Source organism: Lonchura striata, chromosome 25 (assembly GCF_050655825.1).
Source record: "Lonchura striata isolate lonStrDom1 chromosome 25, ASM5065582v1, whole genome shotgun sequence".
In the NCBI taxonomy this organism is placed as follows: domain Eukaryota; kingdom Metazoa; phylum Chordata; class Aves; order Passeriformes; family Estrildidae; genus Lonchura; species Lonchura striata.
The window spans coordinates 1,154,015-1,172,960 of NC_140727.1; the positions used below are offsets into that span (position 1 = coordinate 1,154,015).

Consider the following 18,946-nt stretch of genomic DNA (forward strand, 5'->3'; position numbering starts at 1 on the left):
CACTAACCTGCCATTGCAGAGGGCATTTCAACAGAATTTGCTTATTTTTTCTGTTCCCCTTTTCCTAAGACAGATCTCTCCAGGCAGAGTGATTGTTTTAAGAGTCTTTATCAGTGCTGATTGTTTTTAAGAAAGTTGATCACTGGAAGATCCTCAGTGCTCTTTGATGCTATAAGCTCTCCTGGCTTTCCAGGGGTCTGAGTGCATTTAAGGTGCTCTAAACAAATACTTTGATTTTATTTATTTGTTTTTACAATTATTTCTCCTTGATGTTGACCCTTAGTAAATACTACTAGGGGGAACACGGTTGAGCAGGAGGAGGTACAGAGCTGTACAAAACGAATCAGAGCTGAGTGTCTTGCTTCGCACTCAGTAGAGCTAAGCCTAAAGCGTGCCCGAGCTGCATTAACGTGCTCCTTTTCCTTCTCCCAGCACATCCACAGCCGCAGCACCCTGGAGTGCGCGTACCGGACTCACCTGGTGGCTGGCATCGGCTTCTACCAGCACCTCCTGCTCTACATCCAGTCCCATTACCAGCTGGAGCTGCAGTGCTGCATCGACTGGACACACGTGACAGACCCTCTCATAGGTTTGTGCTCAAGGTCTTTGGTTCATGGGCAAGGCTGAATCCCCACAGGTGACTTCCTCTTCACAGCATTCAAGATAATTTTTTTTTTCCCTGATTAGCAAGGTCTCTGTTTAGAACAGACTGTCCTGCTTTCTTTTTTGTCGCACTTTTTCTTTTAAATAATACTAAATTAGGGAAGAAAGAAAGGTTTCTAATAGAAAGGAAACAATGTGAGAAAATTCTTTAGTAAAAGTGTCTAGTAATGGCAGGTTTTTATGAAAAACTGAAGAGTACTGTTGGCTGTATAGAATGTTTTTAAAAGCTTAGTTAAAGCAGACAAACAGGGGTTTAGGTTTTTGAAATCAACAGATTTCTGTCAGTACATCCTGTTCGCTAGATGTTAGACTCTTCCTCCTTTTGGTGTTTCTTCTGTCTATGCTCTTTTTACTGTGTGGCTTTTGAATCTTGGAATGAGAACACAGGAAGGCCCCATAGTTCATGTTAGCTGGCCTGTGTGACCTCTGCATGGCCTTAGGTGCAGGGAAGTCTGAGCTATTGTACCTGTTAGAGGAAGAAGAATAAGAGTATTTATAGTCCTGAAACAGCTCAAGACTGCCTGTGCATTCACATCCTAGATTGTCTTGTAATGGTCTGCTCTCCTTTGCCTGGGGTTGTACTCAGTGCCCTCAGGGTACATGTTTCTGTTGTGGAGGGAGTCCAGGTGAGAAATTGAGCTTTTTTTTGTGAGCTGTATTAGCAAAGGTTTAACTGGTGTGCTTAAAGGTGGCAGGGGACAGGGCAGCAGCACTTGGCTAAGGGAAGTTAGTGTGTCTTCAGCAAAAGAAGGTTTTACTTGATGGGATCCTACTCTTAGTTCTGGGAAATGGTGGTATCACTATTGCCTTCAAAATGTTGGCTTAAAAGGCAGATATTTTTGGCAAGTGTTGCTTTTAGAAGTCTATCTCAGTACTGCAGAATTAATAAATCCTCAATACGCACATTCCAGGTGGGTTTATACCCTGAGGGGTGATTGCATATGAAGGGCTCCCCTTGTTCAGGTTTCTTGCTGTGTTTGGGCTCTTCATTTAAAAAGATGCTGCAGGTGAGCACACTGAAGAGCAGAGAAGTAACTTTTCCTATCCAGAAAAGATGGATCTGAAAGGATCTCGTATGAACCACAGATGGAGGTGAGCACAGCTTTATGGTTATATGAATGGGAGCAAGAGGATTCAGAGCAAAAAAAGGGGGAGTGAGTCCAACAGTGTATGTGGTGACAGATTGAAGGCTGTGTATTTGTACAGTGTGGCTTGTACAATGCCTCTTGGTAAGTGGGAATAGCTCATTGCAGCCTCCAGATTTCATGTCCACCCTTTTAGCCTCAGTCTGGAGGGAAGTGGAGTGCAGAATGGGTCAGTCTTCAAAATCTTCTTTGGGATTCCTGCTTGAAGGAACTTCCTCTTCCATCAGGTGTGAGTCCTTGGCAGCAGGAGGACTGAGGCCAGCCTGGTGGCCCAGCAGCAGCGGGTGCTCTCCGGAGGGGACTTGCAGCAGCCTTTGCCTCCTGGTCTCTGGCTGAGCTGTGGCCTGGTTGGGCTCTGCCCAGGAACTGAGTCACATGTGATGACTTCAGTTAGTTCAGATCAGCTGGCTGCAGCCTTCCTCTGTTGCTCTTGACACTTTTCACTGCCTGTTGCTCTTCTATTATAAGTTTAGTATAGAATAGACAAGATTATTTCAGTGGGAAGGGACCTCTGATTGTCCAGTCCAACTGCCTGAGCAACTCAGGGCTGACCAGAAGTTAAAACGTATTGTCAAGGACATTGTCCAAATGCCTCTTAAACACTGATGGGTCTGAGGCATTGACCAGCTCTCTAGGAAATCCATTCCATGTGACCACCATCTGGTAAGGAGAGGCTTCCTCATGTCCAGTCTAAACCTCCTTTGATGCATCTTTGAACCATTTCCATGTGTCCTATCCCTGGATGCCAAGGAGACTGGCACCTTCTCCTCCTTAGGAAGCTGCAGAGAGTAGTGAGGTGTCCCCCCAGCCTCCTCTTCTCCAGCTTGGACAAGCCTGAAGTCTGTGGCCTCTCTTCCCAGGCTGTGCCTTCAGCCCTGTCACCAGCTCGGTTGCCCTTCTGAACCCACTGCAAAGGCATTGTTGTCCAGAGGCAGTTCTCCCTAACTGACTCTGGCTGCCCTGCCTACAGCACAGATTTCTGTCCTAGTTTTTGCTTGTTTGATTTCTTCCCTTTTTGGCTGGTCAGTCCTAATTCTCCATCTTGGTCCTGAGATAACTGAGTTTGTTTCTGTGTTCAGTGTTGGAGAGGGTCTGTCCCCATTGTGTGTTGGTGTCCAGAGCCGGTGCTCAGAGTTTGTTCTGGCTTCCAGGGGTGTGGTCCTGCTCCCATAAAAGCCTCATTAGCCATGCTAATGAGATCAGCTGTATTACTTGTGTTCAGTGCTGTGTTAATGTGATCACAGGATCATATAGACAGGAATTGGCCTTTGTCCTGTCACGGGACAGCAGATGGAGTCAGGTCTTTGTGGCAGACCTTACAGACATGTTGACAGTCATTTATTTCAGTGACTGGTGATGGTGCAGTGACACACACTGCCCCATCACAAGAGAATCCAGTGGGGAGTGGGTGAACAGCAGAGTCTGGAAGTATTTTTCTGCATTTATTTTCCACATTTTGAGCAATTTTCCACACTTTTCTGCATTTATTTTCCACATTTTGACAAGAGTGACCCAGTGGTGCTCTACAAGATGGTGCAGCTGGCAGTGAGGTGTGACCATGGAGGATTTGATTTGCGTGTCTTGGGCAGAGACATGGGTGGCTTGGGTGTCCTCTCAGCAGCCTCTACCAGTGCTCTGAGTGATTGTGTGTTTGCTCGTAGGCTGCAAGAAACCCGTGTCTGCATCAGAGAAGGAGATGGAGTGGGCACAGATGGCCTGTCACCGATGTCTGGTTTATCTGGGAGATCTAGGTAAGGACAGCATTGCAACTCAGGGCAGCCTTTAAAATGGCAAAAAGATGCTGCCTGGACCCACCATGTGAGGCTGTTGCTGTTGGTCACCAGCCAAGGTTACTTGCACGTTCTGTTTCCCTCTGATACCTTTGTCACAGACTGCAATAAGCTGAAATCCTCATGCCTGAACTGCTACAAGTTGCAGGAACTTTGTATTTGGTCAGGTAGATGAGGAATTTGCTGCTGCTAAGCAGCTGTGGCCATGGCTGTGAGAGTGGAAGCCTTTGCTTTCATTTACATCGTTTTGAGAGTACGAGGGATTAAAGAGAGTTCAGTTCAGACTGCTTAGTTGTGACTTACAAAGCCACTTCCATCACCACCAGTGGGACTGAAAATCAGATTTAGGCAATATTGCATCAGTCCAGAGTTTTGCCACTGCAAAGCCACATTGTCATTGTGCTTGGCTGTGTGACATCCTTTCTATAGCAGGCATGACTATCCCACAGTCACGACCTCCTGAAGTGTGTGGTAATTGTGTCAGCTTCTTGATTGTGAGCATGTGGGAGTAAAGGCAGGGGGAAAACAGCTGTGTGGAAAGCAGCTCTTGGAAGTGTGGTGCAGGTACACATGTCTGATGCTGCAGCTTCCAAGCTGGTGAAAGCTGTTTGGTATTAGTGTTGCATATGAATCAGCCTAAGAATGGCATTGCAAATAAATGTCTTGAGGGGGTAGTAGGAATGACTTACCTGAGTCGTGGGAGAGAAATGTGCTCACCTTTTCACAGTGCTGTCACCTAAGGTTTCCAAAATGCCTATATTTGTCAAAAAAAAAAAAAAGGGCGAGTGAGAAAATAAATGAATAAAGTTCAGTCTAGCCACAGGTATTTTATTAAGTCAGCCGACTTGATTTCACACCCTGCTGTACAAGAATATAGTCTGAGGTACAGGAAAATGGAACACAACTCTGAGCTACTTCAGGAATAGATGAATCAGCACTTAGCACATGGAGCAGAAGAACGTTTTCCTTTTGTTCATGTGATGTTGCAAGTGTGGTAGGCTCTGCCCTTGGCTGGAAAGGGCAGGAGTTGTGCTGTGTGGTGTGAGCAGGTGAAAGAAGTGTTTCAGACAAGCCTGGCAAACCCTGTGTGTTTCAGTGTTTGCCAAGAGCAGTTCTTTGGTGGATTTGTTGACTTGGCCAGTATTTCAAGTTTTGTGGTATTTTTAATAGGGAAGCTGCTGCTCTGCAGCAGATGCTGTCTTTGGGTTTGTGATGCATGGTGTGTGGTTTCCTTTCAGCTCGCTATCAGAATGAGCTGGCAGGTGTGGACACGGAGCTGCTGGCTGAGCGATTTTACTATCAAGCCCTTTCTGTTGCACCACAAGTTGGTGAGTAACTTACCATGAATTTATAGTTGTTAAAATAATGTTGCTGCGATATAAGAACAATGTAGTGCTACACTGGTTAGGTTTATATCCTGCAGCTGAGAGAGGACTGCTTTTATCCTCTGGTTAAAGTTGCTTCCTTCAAGAACTTCTTTTGCTGGGCTTTTAGATTTTTTTACTGGATTTTCTCTGTCTCTGCTGGGAGGTTTTCAGGTGATTTTTCTTTTGCTGGCAAACCAAACAGAGGAGCTAAAGCCAGGGTGCTCTTTACCAGTGACCTCACTGTATTCATCTGAGAACCTCTGAGAAGCTCAGACTTCCCTGGCTGTGGTGATGCTGTACCTCTGGGCTAAGCACAGATCCAGCTCTCCATTGCCAGGAGCAGAGCATTATCAGTCACCTTCCCCTTTTATCCATGAAAAAAAAAATCTCATGTGCTGCTTCCTCCTTCAGAAGTGCCTCCTTCTGGGAACACATTTGTGCTGGAGTAGAGGGCGTGTCATACCTTAAAGTGTGTGATTCCAGCCAAATGTTCTATACATGCTGTATTTGCAGAGTTCTCACTATTTGAAAGGCTGGTCCCAAATAAAAGTGGCAGAAGTTTCTGCACTACAGGAGCTGCAGTAGAACTCTCAGATGCTGATAAGATGATGTCTCTGTCAGGGAATATGGAGTCAAGGCCACACCACTCTTAATACAAAGGAGGAGGTGTTGTTTGCTCTTCTGTCTTACATAGATAACTGGCACAAGGTGGGGAGGATCTAAAAGCTCTGTAAAATGGAAAACAGACCCTGCATGGTGGAAGAATTGAGTAGTCCAGACCTTTGTACTACAGCTGTACTACTCTTTGTGTCTCCTGGCTTCCCTCCTCTGTGGAAATGTAGTGAAAGGGAAAGGATCTCCTTTCTAGCCAGGGCCATTGGAGAATTCCAAGTAAATTCCATTACCCCTCTCCTTCCTGACAGGAATGCCCTTCAACCAACTGGGGACATTGGCAGGGAGCAAATACTACAATGTGGAAGCGACCTACTGCTACTTACGCTGGTGAGTTCTTGCAGATCTGCATGTCCTGAGCAGGGAAGCCTTGCACTGCTGCTGTGGGTGCCAGATCCTCTTCTCCTTACTCTGAACTTGGCACTGTTTTTGGCAAATGAATTTTAGGAGAAGGGAAAGAGGTGGGTTTGGTTTGCCCTTGAGTAGGACTGGTAGTAATAAGAGTGAGCCTCGGTCAAACCAAACCAAACCAAATGAAACCAAACCAAACCATTGTGCTACCTGTGCAGGGCTGTACCTGGAGGCCTTTGCCCAAGCTCCTTGTGTGAGCCAGGCTGGAAGTGGGTTGGAGATGCTGAGGGAGGCACCCTGTGGTGTGGGCTGGTGGAATTCCTGGCCTGAAGGCACTGATTTGAGAATATGTGTTAAGCAGGGCAGGCGGAAGCTGTGAGGTAACTGAGGTGCAATTCCCAGCCATTGGTGGGAGTTTAGTGCCCAGCATGTTCAGACCAGCAGCACTGGGTACCTGTCCTCATGCCTTGATTCCTGAATAACTTGCTAGTGAGTTAAAGCCCTAAAGTGTGAGCAGCCTTGTGGAGAAGTAACTTTGGCTGTGTCCTGTTTGGTGCTTTAGCATCCAGTCTGAAGTGTCCTTCGAAGGTGCCTATGGGAACCTGAAGCGGCTGTATGACAAAGCAGCCAAGATGTATCATCAGCTGAAGAAATGTGAAACCAGGAAGCTGTCTCCAAGCAAGAAACGGTAAGAAGGGAAAGAAAAGGAGAGGTGCAGGCTGAGAGTTTGCAGTGCCACTAGTGTATCCTCTGGGTTGAGAGTAATGCCTTTGTGGGAAGTGGAGCTGGTAGATGGGCCATTTCAGCACGGTGACTGTTGCCAAATTTTGAGAGCCCCACTCTAGATCCCAATCTTGCTGTCTTGGGTAATAATTTCAGGAGAAAAGCTAAATGCTAGCCAGGTGTAGAGTTTGCATTGAGAGATTTTTCTCACTCTTCTCTGGAGTTGGGGTTGGGGCATATTGGTGAAAGTTGGCAGTGTATAAACTTTCTTGTTTCTCTCCAGTTTCATCAGAATGGACTTTTCAGTTGAGACCTGATTTACCTAATAGAGCTCTGTCAGGTGCCATGTCTGTGATAGGGCACCTGCTTTACAGTGTTTTCTCCTCCATCTTTTTTAGAGGAAAAGACATTAAGAGGTTGCTGGTGAGCTTCATGTACCTGCAGAGTCTTTTGCAGCCAAAGAGCAGGTAATGTTATGGTAGATTGTATCTTCTATTGACAATTGACAGTAGCAGGCACTCAGAAGGGATGGTTTCTTGTAAGACAACAGTGCCTGTGCTGAGGCTTTTTGCCAAAAGGCCCAAGACTTTGGACTGTCCTTGCATGGAGCATGAAGATTGTGTTTCCAGGGGAGGCTTAAATACCAAAGAGTTAAATACTTGGTGACTTGTCTAAATCAAGCCAGCCTGAGTGCGTGCTGAGCTCCTGGGCCTTGCAGCTGTCTGTGCTGTGCCTTTGGTGTTTGCTTACCCCATGCAATCAGCAGATGCTTTTTCCTGGCAAGTCCTGTACTCGGGCTGATGGGACAGCAAAGAGTTGCTGTCCACACATGTGTGGGGCTGTTCTCTGCACTTAGAGGTCTGTAACCAAACACCTTGGTCGACAAAACACCAAAACCTGATTGTGTTGGAATAAATGGGAAGCTTTGTATAGCTGTGTGATTTTGGGCTTCTAGATTTTTTTATTGGGTTTTCTCTGTCTCTGCTGGGAGGTTTTCAGGTGATTTTAAATAAGTCTCTTACTGCTTGAAACAGAACAGGTGTTTTAAAGGGCTTAGATACAAGCTGCAGTTAAATTCATTGTGGAATGGTTTAGATTGGAAGGGGCCTTTTGGGAGTCTGGTACTTCCCCAAAGTAGTGTTCACTGTGAAAGTAGATGCAGATGTGAAGTTGGATGAGCTTGCTCAGAGTCTTATCACACTGAGTTTTGACTGGATCCAAGGACAGAAATCCCACACTGGATCCCACACTTTCTGGTCCCCTTTCCAGTGTTTGACCACCTTCACCATAGAATTTTTTTCTCCTTGCATCTAATCTCTTTTTTCTTTTCTGTAGTGTGTACCCATAATTTCTCTTCTTTTTGCGGTGCACCATTAAGGAGAGTCTTATTCAGTCCTCTGTAATCACCTATTTGGCATCTGGAAACAGGAGACAACCCCACATGCCTTCTGTATTTCAGGCTGAACAAACTTGATTCTCTTTGCCTCTTCTCATACATCATGTTCTCTGCTCCTCTGCTGGACTAAATCCAGTTTGTCAGTGTGTTTTGTTTGGTGGTTCTTTTGTCCTGTGGACCCAAAGACCAGATACAGTGCTCCAGATGCCACCTTGTGAGTGCATGGAGGAGGAGAACAAGTTCTCAACCTGCTGGCTCTGCCCTTGTTTGTGCAGCCCAGTATGGGATTGGCTTTCCAATACTGCCTTATACTGAGGTGGAACTACAAGGCTCCTCTAATATCCACTCAACATGTATTTAGAACATAAGAAGTTTGGGATTTACTTTAGTTTCCCAAGCACAGTTTCCCCTGAAAAGGCTTTGCTGGAAATTTCACAAATAAGTCTGTTTTGTAACTAGGAGGCTCCTGCAGCCCATTGAATTGATCTCATGGCTTCCTTTGAAGGACTGAACAGCTGTGGAGGATTTTGGAATATTCTGGGCAGCAGGAGAGACGTAGGAGGAGGAAAATCTGAGTCCCATGTGTGTGACAATGTAATACTTTTCACTGAGCAGTGCATCTAGAACTTTTGCTCCCATTAGCATTTAAGTGCCTCATGTATCTTAATGGCCACTGCTGAGCTCCCAGGGGAAAATTAATCTGGTTTTTGGTGACCCATCTCTAAGTATTGTTTTAGTTAAGCAGCTTTAAATAGGAAATCATAATCAGATTAATGTCACTTACTTCCCATAGCTGTTGTTGCCTGCAGTATATTCCCTGGTGCTTCATCCTGCCTAGTGCTAAAGGCCAGCCAGACTGCCAGTTTTGTTTCAGTTTCTGAGCAGACATGCCAGGAGCATAAGTGTTGAGTTAATAATTCTTAATTATTTTTCACTCTTTTTAAGCTCTTTGGATTCTGAGCTGACATCTCTCTGCCAGTCTGTGCTGGAGGATTTCAACCTGTGCTTGTTCTACCTGCCCTCTCCGCCTAACCTGAGCTCAACCAGTGAAGATGAAGAAGAATATGACAGTGGCTATTCCTTCCTTCCTGATCTCCTGATCTTTCGCATGGTGATCATCTGCCTTATGAGCGTTCACAGCCTCAAGAGGGCAGGTAACCAGTGCTTTGTTTGGAAATTTCGTGGTGAGCACCCAGCAGCACAGTTAGGCTGGAGATGCTGTCTGCACTGGTGTAGTGCTCACCTCCTCCATCTCACTGTGCTGTCTGCTTGCAGGTTCCAAGCAGTACAGTGCAGCCATTGCCTTCACACTGGCTCTCTTCTCTCACCTGATAAATCACGTCAATATTCGCCTCCAGGCTGAGCTAGAAGAAGGGGAAAATCCTGTCCCAGCCTTTCAGAGTGATGGCACAGGTAAGAGAACAGAGACAGCAGCACCTGGGTCCCCCAGGTCACCTGCCTACAGGGCTGTCTTTCCCCTGTCTGCCCTTTCTCCCCTGGGCATGGGTTTTGTAGTGCAGAGGTGTTATTGATCTTTTACGTCTGGTCTGGAATCCCCAAGATGGTTGATGTGCTGAGTTGTCTCTTCTTGTATGCTCTTTCTGAGTATCTGAATCACTGCAGGATGGACATGTTTTCTTTATAAGGTGATTGGTTTCTGTATCTCTTGGAAGTTCATTCATCATCTCTTTATCCCAATCTGAGATTTTATTCTCTGTCTCTGTTTGCTGTTGTTTACTGGCTGCTTTCCTCCTCCATGAGGAGATGATCTCAGGTAAAACACCCGGGCTGAGTGAGGCAGAAGGGGCAGAGTGGGGCTGACAGCAACAGGCCCTCTCAGCATACCTCAATTCTGCTCAGGCAAGGGTGACTCTTGAATTGCTGGGGGATTTTTTTGAGCAGTAACTAAAACTACTAAGCCTTTTCCCTAGAAACAGTCCATTGGCAATACCTCACTGAATGCAGGGTGAGGGAGTTTCTGGTAAAAGCAGCAATGAACGACCCCTCCTCTGCAGGTTTTGAAGCTGTCATAGTGATCCAGGGCTGCTAGAAAGGTTCCATGCATGTTGGTCAAGAAAGAGATTGGGTCAGGACAGTGTAGTTACAGAGCCCATGTCCCTGCTCTGCTCAGTGGGTCACTCAGCTCTGACTGTAGAAAGCTGAGGAGGAGCATTAGAATTCACCTGTGTTCTATTCTGGTTTTTCAGCCTTGAGCACTGAGGCTGCCTGGTAGCAGAGTAGCCCAGCTTGGGCAGTAGAAATCCTGGCTTCCCAGGTGCTTTGAGAAAGTGAATCTTTCTTCTGGGGGTGGAAGACGCAGATGGAAGTGATGGCTGAAGTTTGCAGCTCTGGTTTCCTGGATCCAGGGCTGGCCAGCAGCAGCCTGAGGAACACACTGTAACTTTAACTTGCATTCTCCCTGTAAATGCAGATGAGCAGGAGCCACGGGAGGCTGTGAACTCAATTGAGAAGGAAGCTGAAGCTGAGTTGGCCAATCATCAGCCCAGCGAGGAGCAGCGGAAGAACGACTGCAAGAAAAGCAAAAAGTACTCTCGTCTGTCCTGCCTGCGCCGCCGCCGCCACCCCCAGAAGGTGGATGAGAGCGACCTGAGTGAGGGCTTTGACTCTGACTCCAGCCAGAGCTCCATCAAGGGCAGTGATGGCTCAGAGAGTGGTTCAGAGAAGAGCGATGAGGAAGCAGAAGCTGCTTTTGATGTGGAGACAGACTCTGACATGAACAGCCAAGAATCTCGGTCTGACTTGGAGGACATGGAGGATGAACCGGGTGAGGAAGGAGGCAGCCAAGGCAAAAGTGGGCCCAAAGAGGCCCTAAAAAACTGTGTGGATAGCAGTGGGCTGGGGGACTCCAAGAGCCCAAGCATCTCCAAAACTGAAGCTGTAGATCCAGCAGTCAATGGGCCAGCTTCCCTGAGCACTAATGATGCAAGCATAGCCAGTAATCTCCAGGCCATGTCCACCCAGCTGTTCCAGACCAAACGCTGCTTTCGCTTGGCTCCCACGTTCAGCAACATCCTCCTGAAACCCAACAGTGAACCACCTGCCTTGAAGGGTGGGATAGAGAGCAAGCCATGTGTCAATGGAGATCTGGAGAAGCCCAGCTTGGCAGAGCAAGGTAAGGGCCTTGTTATTGCAATTATGTGTAGAAAACTGCAAATTATAGCAGTCTGTTTGCTAAAGTCACCATTTCCCTTGGTGCAAGCTTTCCTTTGGTTAGATTTGGAGGAGCAGGTTGCCCAAGTAGTGGGCAGGCCTTGGGTTGGAGATGTCCTGACGGAGGAGCTTTACTTTTACATTGCCCAGCATGCAGGAGTATGTGCACTGGGCAAAGGAAACACCTGTGGCCAACCAGGGTTACCAGAACAACTACTGTTCTGCAGACTAAATGCTGAGCAGCTGTGATAATCACGGGCTCACAGGCTAGTTTGTTTGGAAGGAACAAACTTCCATGTCATTTCATGCACTCTTGCACTAGGCTGCTCCAACCTGACCTTAAACACTTCAGGGATGGGGCAGCCACAGCTTCTCTTGGCAACCTGTACCAGAGCTTCACCACCCTCACAGGGAGCAATTTCTTCCTAATATCACATTTAAATTTGCCTTCCTTCAGTTTAAAACCATTCCCCTTTGTCCCATTCAGGACTTTGTGAAAGTCCCTCACCCTTCTGGAGCCCCTTTAGGCAGTGGAAGGGGCTCTGAGGTCCCCCTGGAGCCTTTACTTCTCGAAGCTGAACACCCCCAGCTCTCCCAGCCTGTCTCCAGAGCAGAGGGGTTGCAGCCCCTGGATCATCTCCGTGGCCTCCCCTGGACTCACTCCAGCAGCTCCTTGTCCTCCCTGTGCTGGGGACCCAGAGCTGGAGGCAGCTCTGCAGGGGAGGGTCTCAGCAGAGCAGAGGGGCAGAATTTCCCCTTCACACGCTGCCCACGCTGTTGGGGACGAGCCCAGGACAGTGTTGGCTTTCTGGGCCCCCAGTGCACGTTGCCACGGCATGCTGAGCTTCTTGTCAACCCATCCCCCAAATCCTTCTCTGGGCTGCTCTCCATCCATTCTCTCCCAGCCTGCGTTTGTACTTGGGGGTGCCTCAATACAGGTGCAACATTTCTCCTTGCCTTTGCCATTCCTTCTGGGGTTGGCACAGACCCAGCTTTCCAGCCTGTCCAGGTTCCTCTGATGCCATCCCTTCCCTCCAGTGTGTGACCCCACCACACAGCTCAGTGTTGTCAGCAAGCTGGCTGAGGGTGTACTTGATCTCAGTGTCTGACACCAGCAAAGGTGTTAAAAAGTGCTGGTCCCAACCCCTGAGGATGCCCCTTGTCACTGCTCTCCACTTGGACATTGAGCTGTTGGCTGCAGCTCTTTAACCATGACTATCCAGCCAAGTTGTCATCGACTAAGTGGTTTATCCATCAAATCCATGTCTGTCCAGTTAAGAAACAAGAATGTTGTGCAGGACAGTGTCAAATGCTCTGCATAAATCCAGGTGGATGAGGTCAGTTGCTCTTCCCTCATCCTCCACTGCTGTAACCCCATCGTAGAAGGTAAATGAATTTTTCAGGCATGAATTGCTATAGTGAAGCCATTTTGGCTCCAGAGGATGATTCCAGCAGGTATTAAAAATTGCATCTTCCCTTTTCCCTTTGTGAAATATCTAATCAGACACTTACTATTGCTTCTGGTGTCAAGGCAGATGAGGGACAGGAAGTTTTCCATGAGATGACAGATTATCAGCCCAATGCTCACGTAGAAGTTTGTGTGGGCGATGTGACTCAGGTGCATGTGAGAGGTGTTGAGGGCCTCTCTGTGACCCCCCAGATGTGCCTCACTGACTGTTGCATGCTGAACTCCTGGGAGCTGCACAGCAGGTGGAGCTGCTGTGTCTCCTTCACCACTCAGCTTACACAGCTGAGTGATGTTCTGGGCAAAAACAGCTGGAAAGGGAGATCTGATAGACTACAGGGAATTGTTTGTGTTCCACATAAAACTACTTGGGCCTGTTCAGTCTTGTTTTTCATTCCTCCCAACTTCCCTGGAGCAAGGAAACATTCTACATCCTGCTGCCAAATCCAGCTGGCTACAGTACTGGCAAAATTCAGGTTTTGCCTGGGCCAGCATTTTAAGGCACAGTATTAGATCATGTTAGTGTTGACTGGCTCGTGACACTGCTCCATGGCCACATGAAAGAGATGGGTGTTAAAGGAAGAAACAAATGGGCTTTGGTCTGTTTAACCTTTCCCTCAGTGGTTATGTCGCTGTTTCAGCTCCAGGAATGTGTGACCACAATACCTTTACGGGTGTAGAAAATGAGAGATGGAATGAGTTCACTGTGTACTTTTTTGCTTTGGGCTCTCCTCATGTGTGCTGTATCCAAACTGCTTTTTCATGGTGTAACACTGTCAGTGGTGGGCTCTGAATAAATCACTCCTTGTGATTCTGAGGGTTTGTGGAATGCCCATAGCTGTGCTCATAGGAAACAATGGTAGCACTGGAAATGAGGGTCTGTAAAACGTGTGGGTGATTCCCACACTGACCTCAGGTCACTTGTGTCACACGAGATTCCACTGGCAATGCCTTTGAGATCCTCAGCTCTGGAGAGATAGAAGAGTGCAAAGGATATGTTCAATATTTAAAATTCTCTGACTCACAGGACAGCCCTGCCATTTCCTGCTCTTGCCTGGCTCGAAGCTGGGAGCATGTTGGCCTCAGGGCTCAGTTCCCTGCAGGAACTGCTCTGGTCCTCGTGCTGGCATGTGCTGCCCCACTCTGTCAGCATGGAGGCTGCTGCAGAGGTTAGGCATTGGTCAAACCTTCACAGGGAGATTTTAACCCTCTTATCCCAAGGAAGAAGGAGATGCAGGGGTGATACACTCTAGAGACTGCTTTTGTGAGGATGTGTGGAGGCACCTAGTATTTCAACTCTGCTATTGCCAGCCCAGTTCTGTTCTGATACCAGCAGGGCTTGGCATCTCAGGGGGTTTAACAGCTGCCATCTTGTGCTTGCCTTTGTTTTCCAGATGATGTGTCTGACTCAGAAGAAAGTATTTCAAGTAACAAATCCTGCAGAAATGAGCGATCCCTTCAGGAGAAGTTGGAGATTGTGACCAATGAAGGGCTGCTGCTTACTGTCAAGGTGTTCCTGGACTGGCTGAGGACAAACACAGACCTCATCATTATGTGTGCTCAGGTGGGGATGGTGTCAGGGCTCTCTACAAGGTTGTGTCAGCTTCCCTGAGGTGGTTGCAGCCACGGCCCCAATCCTGAGCAGAGGGTGATGTTATGTCCCCCAGCAGCTGAATTAAGCTAATCTGAGCCTAAAAAGGATGGTGATATTTACTCTTCATAAAATATTCTGAGTGTTGTGGGATACTGGAAGGCCTAAGCTGCCTAGTTGTTGTATGCATCTGTCATGACATTTTCTATGACCTTTTGTGTTCTGTTCCTGCAGAGCTCTCAGAGCCTGTGGAACAGGCTGTCTGTACTCCTGAACCTTCTGCCTTCAGCTGCAGACCTGCAGGAATCAGGTACTGGAGAAAGAAGTGGAAATGTCATGTTTCACCAAGCCTAGTCATCAGTAATTCCCAGGGTGTGTGAGAACTTAGGGAGGGAGATTTCCAAGTAGCAGTTTTTATAAGCACAATAGGAAGTAAAACGTGCATGTGTTGTTTTTTTTTGTTTAAACACCATTCCAGTTAAATACTGTCCCATAGTCTTTCAAATCATGTAATCATAGAACATCCTGAGTTGGAAGAAACCCCTCACCTTGCTCCAGGATTGAGTTCAACTCTGGTCCTGACAGGACAACCCCAAAAATCATACACAAAAATGCATTAATGTTGCTGGCAGCATACTGAAACACTGGCACCAGCATGTGAGAATCCATGTGTGGCCAACAGGAGTGAAATAGCAGGAGTAAGGCTGTGATTTTGCCATGGTAATCCTGGAAAATAGTTTTGGAGCTCAAACTGCTCATAATGTGCTCTCTTCAGGGCTGAGCCTGAAGTTCCCAATGTTTTATGAGAAGGGGAGTTTAAACACAGTTGCTCATTAGTTGGAATAGGTGGGGAAAGCTGTCCCTCCAAACAGGGGATTTCCCAGAATCCCCTGACAGATTGTTTGGGAGAGTTGCTCTTTATATTGTGAGTGTTCTTGTGGTTCCTCTTTAAGCTGGTGCTCACAGAACATGTTTCATTAACACCTCTGCCGGTGATCATTATAGATCATGTGCCTTAAAGCAGTTCTCCTCTTAGCCCCACCATCAGTTGTTTTGCTCTCCTTCTTGTCCCTCCTCTCCAGGGCTGGCCCTGTGTGATGAAGTCAAAGACATCCTGAGTGATGCTGAGCTCCCAGACCTGAAGGCCAACCTGCTGCTCCCGGAAGATGTGGCCCTGCGCAATCTCCCCCCTCTGAAAAATGCACACAAGAGGTTTAACTTCGAGCAGGATCGGCCCATTTTCTCAGCAGTTGAGGAGGTGAGTTGGGATAAATCCTGAAAAAAATCAGATTTGGATTCTTGTGATATGTGGTTCCTTTTCCTAGCACTGAAGGCTTGAGCAGAGGTTTCTGGAGCAGGAGTGGCAGCGTGCTGCTGTTTCCTAAGATTTCCTTGGGTTGGGGAAGCCCCAGACTGCTGGCACCCTTGAACCTTCTGGCCAGCTGCAGCCTTTCCTGCAGTCTCTGACTTCAGAAGAGATCAGAATCATCCACCAGAACTGGGCATTTAATACTGGGTCCTGCCTTTTCCAAAAGTGTGAGCTGCAGGTGGGCGCTGCCTCAGGCCACACCGTGGCTGTGGTGGCTGGTTGGTGACTGCTGCTGCTTCCTTGCAGTCTGTCGTGCGGATCTGCTGCATTCGGAGCTTCGGCCACTTCATTACCCACTTGCAAGGCAGCATCCTGCAGTTCAACTCAGAGCTTGGGATCTTCATCAGCATAGCACAGTCAGAGCAAGACAGCTTGTTGCACCAGGCCCAGGCTCAGTTTCACATGGTGAGTTCGTAGAGGTGAATGAATTCTCTGTATTCTCTGTTTCCTGTTGCTTACTATTAGGTCGTAATTATAATCACAGATATCTGGGAGGAGATGAAAGTTCTGCTCCTTAAAGCCATTCCAGTGTCCCCTTTTCACTCTGGAAGTGTATGCTATGTCAGCTGGTGTGTTTCCTGCTAACTGATATGGAAGTTTGGTTTTGCAACTAGGCTGCAGAGGAAGCTCGTCGGAACAGGCTCATGAGAGACATGGCTCAGCTTCGTCTGCAGGTAGGAGACACCAGTTCCAGCCTGAAAACCAGCAGGGTAGTGGCTGGAATGTCAGAACCTGGGAAGGGAAGGGGGAACTCTGCTCCTGTTCCACACAGAGGCAGTAAGTCCATCCTGCATAGATGGAAGTGTAGAGGATCTCAGGCTGGAAGGGATTCCATAAGAATCACAGAGTCCAAGTCCCTGCTCCTCACAGGGCTACTTTAAACTGAATGCCCAAGGGTGTTCAGCCACTCCTTGAGCTCTGGCAGGCTTGGCGTGACAGCCACTTTCCTGGGGAGCTTCTTCCCCCTCTGAGGGAAGAACCTTTTCCTAATGTTCAGCCTGAAGTTGCCCTGATGCAGCAATGAAGCTAGAAATGAAATGTACCATTTCCTCATGTCCCATTGCTAGTCACTAAAGAGAGGAAGTCAGCATCTCCTGCTTGCTGACCCTCTCAAGGAGGGTTTAGGCTGTGATGGGGCAGTCACCCTCAGCCTTCTCTTTCCCAAGCTGAGCAAACTGACTGACCTCAGCCACATGAGGCCTTTCTCCATCCTGGTCATCCTCCTCTGGACACTGTCTGATATTTCAATGCCCCTCTTACATCAAGGTGCCCAAACTGTTCACAGTACTCGAGGTGAGGCTGCACTGGGTAGTGCAGAGTGAGATCCTCTTCTCTTGCTGACTCTCTGCTGCATGCAGCCCTCTAGTTCTATGTGCTTGGAGGTTGGAAGGGCCTGGTGGAGCTTTGCAGGGCAAGTCTTGCCCTGTTTGATGTGTGTTTCAGAATAAATGTGAAGTGAGTGTCTTTGCACGTGTGTTTTCAGCTGGAGGTGTCTCAGCTGGAGGGAAGTCTCCAGCAGCCCAAGGCACAGTCAGCCATGTCTCCTTACCTTGTTCCGGACACCCAGGCCCTCTGCCAGCACCTGGCTCTTGTCAAGCAGCTGGCCACCAGCGGGAGGTTCATAATCATCATCCCTCGAACAGGTATGGGGACTCCACAGCAGGTAACTGGCAGTGGCTGCCTGCCCCTGTCCCTTCTGTGCTAGGAGCAGGCCCCAGACGCCTGGGTGGTGGCTTTCCCTCCTCCTGCTCTTATCCTTCACTTCATCTGGAACAGTTGCAACACCCTTTTGATGTGTTCTTTTGGAGCCTGTTCTGTGTGTGGCCCATGCTTGAGATTTTGACAGTGTGTCAGAAGAGCTGAGAGGAGAGAGGTTCTGTTCCCTCCGTGCCTCTCCGGTGGCAGCTGTGCATTGGGCAGTGTTCTGTGGAATGGGGAGTGCTTGATGCCTCTGGATTGGTTTGCAGAAGTAGAACTGTAAACAAGATGGTTTTTGTTCTTTGGTTTTTTTCCTCCTGTTAGTTATCGATGGCCTAGACTTCCTGAAAAAGGAGAACGCCGGTGCTAGGGACAGCATTCGGTATCTGGAGGCAGAATTTAAAAAGGGAAACAGGTGAGAGCAGGAGAGGGGTGGGTTTCCCCTTGTTTTTGGAAGGGGTGGGCTTTGGGTGGGAGCAGGCTGTGGATCCCTTGAAGCAGAAGGAGGAGTGGGCCAAGGAAAAGCCAGACTTCAGGAATGGGAAGGCAGTGAAGGAGCAGATTCAGCAGCTGGTTCTTCAGATGTGCTGGTAGTTGCTGCTCAGCTGCGAAGTACAGCTGCTTCTGAGCAATGGTGGAGTTGCATCTCTGTTGCTGTATAAACTGGAGCAGTGACCTTTGCTACTGCACTGAGAGTGCTGGAAGAGCTGGATTGTGCCCGGGTGCTCTGCAGAAACACAGCTGAAAGGACAAACTGCATCTCTGGGGTCAGTGTCAGGGCTGGTGGGCTTGAGACGTGGTGCTGAGAGCACCATGTGGGAATGGTGGTGAGGCAGGGAGGTGATCAAAGCGATTCACAGAGGATTCCTTGCATGGACCTTTGGGTGTTAGGTTTGGGTTGGTGGAAGCCCTGCAGCAGCCAGAGGAGCTGCTGTGGAGCACTGACTTTAGCCTGTGTGATGGTCTCCATATGAGCTCAGAGACTCTGCTTTCTCCTTAGGTACATTCGTTGCCAGAAGGATGTTGGGAAGAGCTTTGAGAGGCATAAGTTGAAGAGACAAGATTTAGATGCCTGGTAAGATTCAACATCTGAAGGTGTCTGAGCCTGGTTCGCAGCAGGCAGGTGGCTTTGGGGAGAGGTGTTAGCACTGGGATCCATTGCAGAGCTTGTTCTATGTGTGAGTAATGATGACATTCCTTGGAGATAAGGACACACACCTGTGCATGTTACACAAAGCACTCTGTGCTCAGAAAGGTCTCAGAAAAGTCCTTAATGGGAATATGAAAGCAGCCCTGCTTCCCATTTATTGTCCTGAGCAGATGTGGTCTTTGTGCTGACCTTCCCCTCTGTTTCTCTGTTCTGTCAGGAATCTCTATAAAATACTGGACAGCTGCAAACAACTGACAGTGTCCCAGGGCAGCGGAGAGGACGACACCACAGGAATGGTCACCATCATCACGGGCTTCCAGCTGGAGGACCCGAGCTCCTTCTCAGTGCCCATGCAGGTCAGTAGCTCTTGTCTGGCTGAGCTGAGCCATTCTGCC

At 48.1% G+C, this 18,946-nt stretch overlaps 1 protein-coding gene across 2 annotated transcripts in view; it reads left to right on the top strand.

Moving 5' to 3' along the window:
• The window catches only part of SMG5 (SMG5 nonsense mediated mRNA decay factor), a 30,444-nt gene that overhangs the window by 6,912 nt on the left and 4,586 nt on the right, over positions 1–18,946 (top strand). The window contains exons 4-21 of one of the 2 annotated variants that reach the window (XM_021532193.4): positions 433–589; positions 3,470–3,559; positions 4,837–4,926; positions 5,889–5,967; positions 6,551–6,676; positions 7,110–7,178; positions 9,053–9,261; positions 9,383–9,520; positions 10,539–11,240; positions 14,138–14,307; positions 14,569–14,644; positions 15,417–15,592; positions 15,950–16,108; positions 16,318–16,377; positions 17,187–17,346; positions 17,726–17,816; positions 18,402–18,476; positions 18,769–18,907. In XM_021532193.4, the coding sequence (XP_021387868.1) occupies positions 433–589; positions 3,470–3,559; positions 4,837–4,926; positions 5,889–5,967; positions 6,551–6,676; positions 7,110–7,178; positions 9,053–9,261; positions 9,383–9,520; positions 10,539–11,240; positions 14,138–14,307; positions 14,569–14,644; positions 15,417–15,592; positions 15,950–16,108; positions 16,318–16,377; positions 17,187–17,346; positions 17,726–17,816; positions 18,402–18,476; positions 18,769–18,907 (2,766 nt within the window). The remainder of the gene's footprint in view (positions 1–432; positions 590–3,469; positions 3,560–4,836; positions 4,927–5,888; positions 5,968–6,550; positions 6,677–7,109; positions 7,179–9,052; positions 9,262–9,382; positions 9,521–10,538; positions 11,241–14,137; positions 14,308–14,568; positions 14,645–15,416; positions 15,593–15,949; positions 16,109–16,317; positions 16,378–17,186; positions 17,347–17,725; positions 17,817–18,401; positions 18,477–18,768; positions 18,908–18,946) is intronic. The other variant, XM_085560980.1, reaches the window with a different exon arrangement.